This window comes from Moschus berezovskii, chromosome 9 (assembly GCF_049115385.1).
Source record: "Moschus berezovskii isolate FMDL1 chromosome 9, NW_MosBer_1.0, whole genome shotgun sequence".
In the NCBI taxonomy this organism is placed as follows: domain Eukaryota; kingdom Metazoa; phylum Chordata; class Mammalia; order Artiodactyla; family Moschidae; genus Moschus; species Moschus berezovskii.
The window spans coordinates 21317161-21326628 of NC_142468.1; the positions used below are offsets into that span (position 1 = coordinate 21317161).

The window sequence follows — 9468 nt, forward strand, 5'->3', positions numbered from 1 at the left end:
ATCCCATGGATGGAGGAGCCTGGTAGGCTGCAGTCTGTGGGGTCGCTAAGGGTCGGACACAACTGAGCGACTTCACTTTCACTTTTCACTTTCACACATTGGAGAATGAAATGGCAACCCACTCCAGTGTTCTTGCCTGGAGAATCCCAGGGATGGGGGAGCCTGGTGGGCTTCCATCTATGGGGTCACACAGAGTCGGACACGACTGAAGTGACTTAGCAGCAGCAGCAGCAGGGCTTCCCTGTCCATAAGGAGGTCTGATGTTAGAAAGAATGTATATGGACTCAATCTGAGGGGATCCTTTGGAGTTATTCTACTGCTAAGGAGGGCAATAGGTAACAGGGTTACCCAAACTTGTGAAGATTCCTGGATTAGTTTTTAGAGAATGTTTTTGAGGAATTGATTGGCTCTCTCTCCCTTTCTTGAGGAATGAGGCCTCCAGGAGTAATGTAGAGCAAAACTTTTGTCAAGGGCTTTGACAAGGGGCTTCCCTGACAGCTCAGTTGGTAAAGAATCTGCCTGCAATGCAGGAGACCTGGGTTCGATCCCTGGGTTGGGAAGATCCCCTGGAGAAGGGAAAGGCTACCCATTCCAGTGTTCTTGCCTGGAGAATTCCATGGACTGTATAGTCCATGGGGTCACAAAGAGTCAGACATGACTGAGCGACTCTTCCGTCTATACACCAAAAGAGCATTTCCTCACCCTGTATACAAAAATAAACTCAAAATGGATTAAAGACCTAAATGTAAGACCAGAAACCATAAAACACTTAGAAGAGAACATGGGCATAACACTCCGTGAAAAATATCACAGCAGTATTCTTTTGTATCTGTCTCCTAAGGCAAAAGAAACAAAAGCACAAATAAATAAATGGGGCCTAATTAAACTTAAATGCTTTTGCAGAGCACGGTAAACTATTCACAAAACTAAAAGACAATCTACTGAATGGGAAAAATTGTTTGGAGATGCAACGATGGATAAGGGATTGCTATGCAAAGTATATAATAACTCAGTATCAAATAGAAAACCAAATGACCCAATTAGAAAATTGGCAGAAGACCCAAACAGACATTTCTCCAAGAAAGACACACAAATGGCCAATATGCATATGAAAAGGTGTTGAACCTCACTAATCATTAAGGAAATTTAAATCAAATCTACAATGAGATATGACTTCATGAACCTCTCAGAAGAGCTATCATCAAAAAGACAAGGAACAACAAGTGTTAGTGAGGATACGAGGAAAGGGAACCATTGCACACTGTTGTTAGGCATGTAAATCGGTACACTATGGAAAACAGTATGGAGGATTATCAGAAAATTAAAAATAAACTCACCACATGATCCAGCAACTCCACACCTGGGTGTATAGAAGAAGAAAAGGAAAACACTAATTCAAAAGGCCATCAGCTGACTTTTCCATGGAAACTTTGGAGGCAGAAGGGAGTGGCATCTGGCATTGTATATTTATAAAGGATAGCAACTTCCAATGAATATAATCCAGAAAAATATTGAATCACTATGTTGTACACCTGAAAACAATATAATACCCCAATTACACTTCAGTTAAAAAATAGGAAATTACCTATTCTTTTCATGCTGAATTGACTTCAGGCTGAGTTCAAGCATACTTGTATCTGTTTGAATATTCCTGAGGGCACTAATTTTTTAAAAAATCCTTCAGTGTTGCATACATCACATTTATGCAATGGGACATTCTTCTTTTCTAAATGTTAATGTCTTTATTACTGGTTCCAACTTAAAGATACGATCCACAAAGAGAGAAATCAAGCAAGATAAATTGCTCAGGGTAACTTCCTTATTTCGAGTTGAGTTCATTTACAGGCAATTCAATGCAGAAATGATTTTTGAAAGCAAAAAGATGTATGAAACGGTGATGATCAGATTATGATTCATTATTCTGTAAGGAACTAAAAAAAAGCTCAAGTTAGAACTTCTTAAGTAAATCAACTTTTTGAGGTATACTTAGCATATGCAATAAAATACTCAGATTTAATGAGGCAGCTTGTTGAGGTTTGACTTGTAAGTACCATCCTGTCTTAGTGTGTTTAGAATACTATAATAAATACCTTAGGATGGGTCGATAATAAACAAAAATATTTCTCATAGTTCTGAAAGCTAGTGAGACCAAGATCAAGACGCTAGCAAATTTAGTGTCTGGAGAACCCTTTCCTGGTTCACAGATGGCACCTTCTCACTGTAAACACACAGGGCAGAAGGGTTGAAGGATCTTTCTGAGACCTCTTTGTAAAAGCACCAGTCACCTCCCAAAGACCCCAACTGCTAATACCATCACCTGGGGCGGGGGCTCAGATTTCAACATGTGGACTCTGGAGGGAAACGTTCATCTTGAACACACCCCAGTCAAGATTCAGAAGTTACCCATCACTCCAGAAAGTTCCCTCCATCCCTCCATTCCCTCACATCAGGAAAGCACTGATTAAAATTCTATTCCCCGTACATTAGTTTGGACTATTCCAGAACGTCATACAAAGGAAGTCCTATGTAAAGCTTCTTTGGTCTGATTTCTTTCTGTTATCCTAGTATCTATGAGATACATCCATGATTGCACACATAGCAGAAACTTGTTCAGATTTACTGAGGATTTTCCCACTGAACGAATATGCCAGTTTGTCTTTCATTCATCTGTTCAGTACTGTTTGCTTGTTTCCAGTCTGTGGAATAACTTCAAGCATAATGCTGTTATGAATATGTATATAGAATCATTGTGGTAACTTCCTATGGCTAGAATCACCAAGACACAGGGCAGGCATAATTTTAACTTTATAAGGAACTATTATTATCCATCCTAACAGTTCTACTCATGACACTATTGTTATGTTCCACTCATCACCCACAGCACATTCCACATTTGTAAAGTATGAAAGAATTTGATTCTCTCCCCAAAAGTCTGACTAAAAGAAGCTTCCACTCTCTTCTCCATTTCGTATTTTCATTACAAATTGAAGCCTTGTCTCATTTTGGTTTGAGGGTAAAAAGTCAATCACTGTCTCAAAATTGCACCAAACCCCCTGATTCTTCCCCTGTGACTTTCCCAAAGGACCATGGTACCACCCGGCCCAGATACGCACTGTTTTTCCTAATTTCTGCCATGTTTTGTTTCCCCTAACACCCCTGTGTTAGGATCCCTAGGACCACTTAGCACCGCGCCCCCCCTTCATGAGGACACATTGTTATGTAAGAGTTGCCCCTCCCTCCCCTACCTCTCTGGGGTTGCCCAGCCTCCAGTCTGTCTCTGCTCTCTCCGCAGGACTCTCCTGCTGTCTACAAGTTGCTGCTCCAGGGATAGTCTTGCCTGCCTCCCACCGGAGTGCATTTTCTTTGGCCACACACTTCCTCACTCATGGGGCGTGCCTGGACACAGGCCCACCTGAGAGGTGATCTCTGGCTGCCTCTGCTCTGGCTATTCCTGTTTCCAACCTGCTGTTCCCATGACCCACCAGGATGGCGCTTCACTTCTTCTGAAATTGTGATTCCCAGGAAGGTGTCCCTCAGAGTGGGTGGAATTGAGAGACAAGGCCAGCTCTCCTACAAGATTCGCTTCAGCGGCCAAAGGCATGTGGTTCACTTGAGAGTCAAGAAGAACTTGCTGCCCAGACATTTTCCTGTTATCACCAATAACGACCAAGGTGCCGTGCAGGAGAACTACCCTTATGTCCCCCGAGACTGTTACTACTTTAGCTACCTGGAAGGGGTTCCTGGGTCCATGGGCACACTGGACACCTGCTATGGGGGTCTGCGTGGCATGCTGCAGCTGGATGACTTCACTTACGAAATCAAACCATTGGAGGCTTCTTCCAAATTTGAGCATCTGATTTCTCAGCTTGTGACACAGAAAACAGCAGCAGAGGACGAGAAATGTGAGACTGAAGAGAAAGATACAAATCAAGAGTATGAGGAGGCAATGATTTCTGAAATGCCTAGAGCAGGCCCTGTGTATTTGTGGTGGCCACATAGGAAAGCCTTAAAACTTCACTACACAGTTTCTAACTCATTAGTTGTGCAGAACACTAATAAGACACATATAATAGAGAATGTAGTGATTCTGAATAACATAATGCATAGCATTTATTACCAGGGTCAACTTCAGGTTTTGATACGTGTTTTATGTATATGGGATGGCCACGATTGAATTGATTTGTATAACTATAGATCTGTTAGCGCTGCAGTAACTGACTTTGGTTTATGGAAATATTGGGGATTTTATGATCAAATTCCTCATGATTCTTCATTGCTTATAACAGGACATCAAATTGATGGGGCCCCTTATGGTGGCAGCTATGAGGGAGTATGCAATCCCAACTGGGGAGCATCATATGTATATGCTCTAAGATACCACATATTTTTAACTGCAACTGTTGCAGCACATGCGATAGGTCATGTACTGGGTTCTCGTCATGATGCCCCAGGTTGTCGATGTTTTCGGAGACAGCACTGTCTCATGAGTCCTAACCCTGGTCTTCTAGATATGATGAGCAATTGTACTTTTGAGACTATTCTTCAATGACTGCATGTGTGGGATCCTTGATTGAGCTCATCAATTATAGCATATAATAATTTTCCTCATATAGCTAGATGGTGCGGTGACAAGATAACAGATAATTTTGAAGAATATGACTGTGGCACCTTAAAAGACTGTAGTAAGGTTTCACGTTGCAAAACCAGTTGTATCCTCAGCCTTGGCAGTGGTTGTGATCATGGAGATTGCTGCATGAAGTGTAAACATGTTCAACCTGGATCTATGTGGAGAGATACTGTTGGTATTTGTGATCTACCAGAATAGTGTAACGGGAAGACACATGATTGCCCAGCTGACACTTATATCCAGAATGGAACCCCATGTTCCGCATCAGCTCTTTGTGTGAGGGGAAACTGTAGTGACAGTGATTTACAGTGTCAAGCCCTCTTTGGCTATGACATAAAAGATGCTGTGCCAGCATGCTATGACATACTGAATGTTAGGGGTGACTGATTTGGAAACCGTGGTGTGAGGGTGATTTGAGGAGGAGGAAAACCTGTACAATGTGAACAAGATGATGTTCTGTGTGGAATGCAGCACTTTAGCAATGTGAAGGAAATTCCTGGTGGTTGGGTGCACACTGCTGCTGCTGCTAAGTCACTTCAGTCATGTCCGACTCTGTGTGACCCCGTAGACGGAAGCTTTTTCGTCAAATAGTAGTAAAGGATGTTACACCACAAACCTGCTTTAGGTACGATGTCCACTTTGGGACAGATGTGACAGAAATGGGGTTTGTAGTGGGTGGTGCAACATGTGGCCCAGGAGCATAGTGTAAGGACCAAAATTGTACTTTTTTTCAAGACCTGGGTTTTGACTGCGATGTCAAGAAATGCAATTACAGAGGGGTGTACAACAATATCAAAAATCGTCACTGTCAGTGAGGTTGGAAACCACCAAATTTTACTGAGAGAGGACCAGGTGGCAGTGTAGATAGTGGCCCTCCACCTGACACAGAACTGGGTATTAAAGCCTTGGAACTACAGACTCTAAACTCAATAGTGGTGCTATTGCTTTTACGCATGTTTCTATTTTTGCTTCAGTTCAGTTCAGTTCAGTCGCTCAGTCGTGTCCGACTCTTTGCGACCCCATGAATCACAGCACGCCAGGCCTCCCTGTCCATCACCAACTCCCGGAGCTCACTCAAACTCATGTCCATCGAGTCGGTGATGCCATCCAGCTATCTCATTCTCTGTCGTCCCCTTCTCCTCCTACCCCTAATCCCTCCCAGCATCAGAGTCTTTTCCAGTGAGTCAACTCATCACATGAGGTGGCCAAAGTATTGCAGTTTCAGCTTTAGCATCAGTCCTTCCAATGAACACCCAGGATTGATCTCCTTTAGGATGGACTGGTTGGATCTCCTTGCAGTACAAGGGACTCTCAAGAGTCTTCTCCAGCACCACAGTTCAAAAGCATCGATTCTTCGGCGATCAGCTTTCTTCACAGTCCAACTCTCACATCCATACATAACCACGGGAAAAACCATAGCCTTGACTAGACGGACCCTGGTTGGCAAAGCAATGTCTCTGCTTTTTAATATGCTGTCTAGGTTGGTCATAACTTTCCTTCCAAGGAGTAAGCGTCTTTTAATTTCCTGGCTGCAATCAGCATCTGCAGTGATTTTGGAGCCCAAAAGTATAAAGTCTGACACTGTTTCCACTGTTTCCCCATCTATTTCCCATGAAGTGATGGGAGCAGTTATAGGTGCCCTTTACTATGTAAAAGATATTTGGAAAGGAGAAACTGAAGAATAAACTGTTGGAAAAATAATCCCTTGAACCCAAACAAATACAATCTAGAGCACACAAATGGAGAAAATCACATTGGCACCTATTGGAAGAAATGAACGATCATCACTCTGATAGTTACATCATCCTGTAACTGCTCCGAAGTTGTTATTTTAAAATAAAATGACTTGGCAGTTTGAAAGGGGTCTGTGTGGTTATATGCGTTCAGTATTTTATATCTGGTCATAGTCTTACTACCCTGTCAATGACAGTGGGAACTGTTAGACTCAATAACAAGAGGTCCTGTACTTACTTATGTTGTGGTTACTAATGTTTCATGATGTGCCTGTAGCACATCTTGTTTGAACTGGTAGGTACTTCTGTTTAGTAGTTTATTAGACTTTTCCTTAGTTGATTATGTACAAATTTTTGTTACTGGTTCATGTTTTTGTTAAACAAGCCAAACATAAAAGATAGCAATAAAAGACACACTGGTGCAGTAGGAAGATCAAAAATTCCGTGTCATTGGCATATGAATATCAACAGCAGTTCAACAGCCTGCTAAGTAGACAATTTTATTTATTTATTTTTGTCTGTGCTGGATCTTTGTTGCTTCATGGGCTTTTCTCCAGGTGCCGAGAGTAGGGGCTACACTCGAGTTGTGGTGCAGAGGTTTCTCGTTGCAGTGGCTTCTCTCGCTGTGGAGCACAGAGCACGTGGGGTCAGCAGCAGCAGCTTCAGGGCTCTATTAGAGCACAGGCTCAATGGTTTTAGTGCAAGGGCTTAGTTGCTCCATGTCATGTGGGATCCTCCTAGATTAGGGATGGAACCTGGGTCTCCTGCATTGACATGCAGATTCTTTACCACTGAGCCACCATGGAAGCCCTAAGTATGTGACCTTGCCCAAAGTCATAGGCTTTCAGAGGATCAAGGTTTTATCTGATATTTTACACTGAGAATGAAATGTACTTTCCTGGAGTTTTGTGATGGTTCAAAGAAAGGACCTAAGTGGGGCCTGGAATATGTTAGGCACTTAAAAAATGCTGACACTATCATTCTTATTATTCTCTTGGGTTGTGCTAAAACAGAGGTGTTTCAAGTATAATGACTTAGGCATTTGATATCTCTTATTGTAAAATCATCAACCAAGAAGCCATTTATCACTGCTATGTTACTTCTTGTAGCCCCTAGTTATTAATGTCATAGCATCTCACATTAAATCATAGGACTTGGCTAAGCATGACCTGTCTAAAAAGTACAGGTAGAACTGAGTGCCTGATGTATATACAGAAACAAAAATTTACATAAAAGGAAATAGGATGCAATTGCTTCATATAGGAGATTGTTAGAAGCAGGTCTCATAAGTGAGATGTGTTACATTCATGCTATTTATATATCTCAGTTCTTGCATCAAATTCCTTTCTGAAAATATCTGGCATCCAGATGATGTAGCTACCTAAGGGAAGAGGAAGGATGGATGTAGCAGTAGAGAATCAATGAGATAGCCACCCTGTGACACTTTCATTTATCCACTTTTTTCAATTTAATTGAAGTATAGCTGATCTACAATTCTGTGTTAATTACTGCCATACAGCAAAGTGATTCAGTAATATATATATATATATATATATATATATATATATTCTTTTAAAATAGTTTTTCCATTAGGACTTGTCATAGGATACTAAATATAGCTCTCTATGCTATACATAGGACATTGTTGTTTAATCATAATTTGCCCAACTTTTACAGAGTTCTCTTAGGCAGCACTTCTCATCCATGAGGTTCATCTGGTAGAGATATCTGGATTTTAATCCATGACAAATCTGAGAATCAGTTTACTATACCCTTGTCAAACATGTGTTTGCATTTGCTCTTTGCACAAATATCTATTAAAATTGAGTTGGATAACGATTTACTAACATGGTAATTTCTTGTTGATCCAAAGACACTTGATGAAAACAGGTGGGCTGGGGGTGGGGGTGTGAACAGGGTGATTTTGTTTCTAATTAGCTGTCCATTTGCCAGAACATGATAGCTGTGGTCCTTGTCACTTTTTTCCTCTCTTTATTTCTATTTTTCTGATATCTACTCACAATATTAATGATTTTTTTGAACTGATAGAAGACCTTTTGCTTCTCTCAAGGTGTTTAATTTGTAGTACCATACACTCGATGGTGTATGGTTTTCTCTTTGGTTACCATGCTATCTCCAAAAATGTTGACCAAAAGTGTTTTACATTGAGGACAGGTGTGATCTTCCGTCTATTTTATGTTTCTGAACAGCATTAGATATTTTAGGTACAGGCCATACTTTTAAATGGTGGCTGTCCTGTGTTAAGGCCCAACATGAGTATTTCTTAAGAGCAGTTTATAATTGTTGTCAGACATGTCAGATCAAATCATTACAGCCAAGTTAACACAGCTGGATTATTCTCAGGTAAACAAGGGCAGAAACACTTGGAAAGAGCCCTAGAAGATTTTTTTTTCCTATTGCTAGAACTGTGGCATATCAAGAAAGGGTGGAGTTCCAGAACAAAAGTAAGAGGGAGCGCCACAAAATAAAGAAGAGAAACAAGGGGCAGAAAGGAAAACAGAAGTAAGGAGAAAGCTGAGGAAAGAGTGGGGTTGTGAGACACATAAACATACGAAGACATAGAAAGACAAGGTCTTTTTCTATGGAAAAGGCAGAAGAAGAGGAAGCAAGGTGAAAGTTATATAATAGAGGTCACAGAATATTAGAATCTACTCAGAATCTTTCATTTCTTGGCTTTTTTTCACCAGCTTGATTTTGGAGAGATAGCAGGGAGTGGTCTTAAGAGATCTTAGTTCCCTGCCCAGGAACTGAACCTGGGTAACCTGAGTGAAAAACCAGAAATCCTCACCACTGGACTACCAGTGACGAGAGGCTGGAAGCAATGACCCCCTGGCTCTAGCCCTCATTTGAAAGCAAGAATGTTTCAAGAACATAAAAAAACGTACAAAGTTCACTGGTCTGTTCTCTATGTCTATTTCTCCATTGCTGCCCTGAAAATAAATTCACCAGTGCCATCTTTTATGGTATATAAAACACTCCATATATATGCCACCATTCTATATATATGTGTGTCAGTATATGATATTTACATTTCTCTGACTTACTTCACTCTGTATAATAGGCTCTAGGTTCGTCCACCTCATTTGA

The 9468-nt window shown here is 41.1% G+C and overlaps 1 protein-coding gene across 1 annotated transcript; it reads left to right on the forward strand.

The window, feature by feature from the left end:
- Nucleotides 1–3385: 3385 nt before the first annotated feature.
- Nucleotides 3386–6312, forward strand: LOC148776407 (disintegrin and metalloproteinase domain-containing protein 20-like). The gene is made up of 2 exons (XM_088840282.1): nt 3386–3902; nt 6254–6312. Exons 1-2 carry the CDS (start codon nt 3386–3388, stop codon nt 6310–6312), a joined length of 576 nt encoding a protein of 191 aa, XP_088696408.1.
- The last annotated feature ends 3156 nt before the right edge of the window (nt 6313–9468 follow it).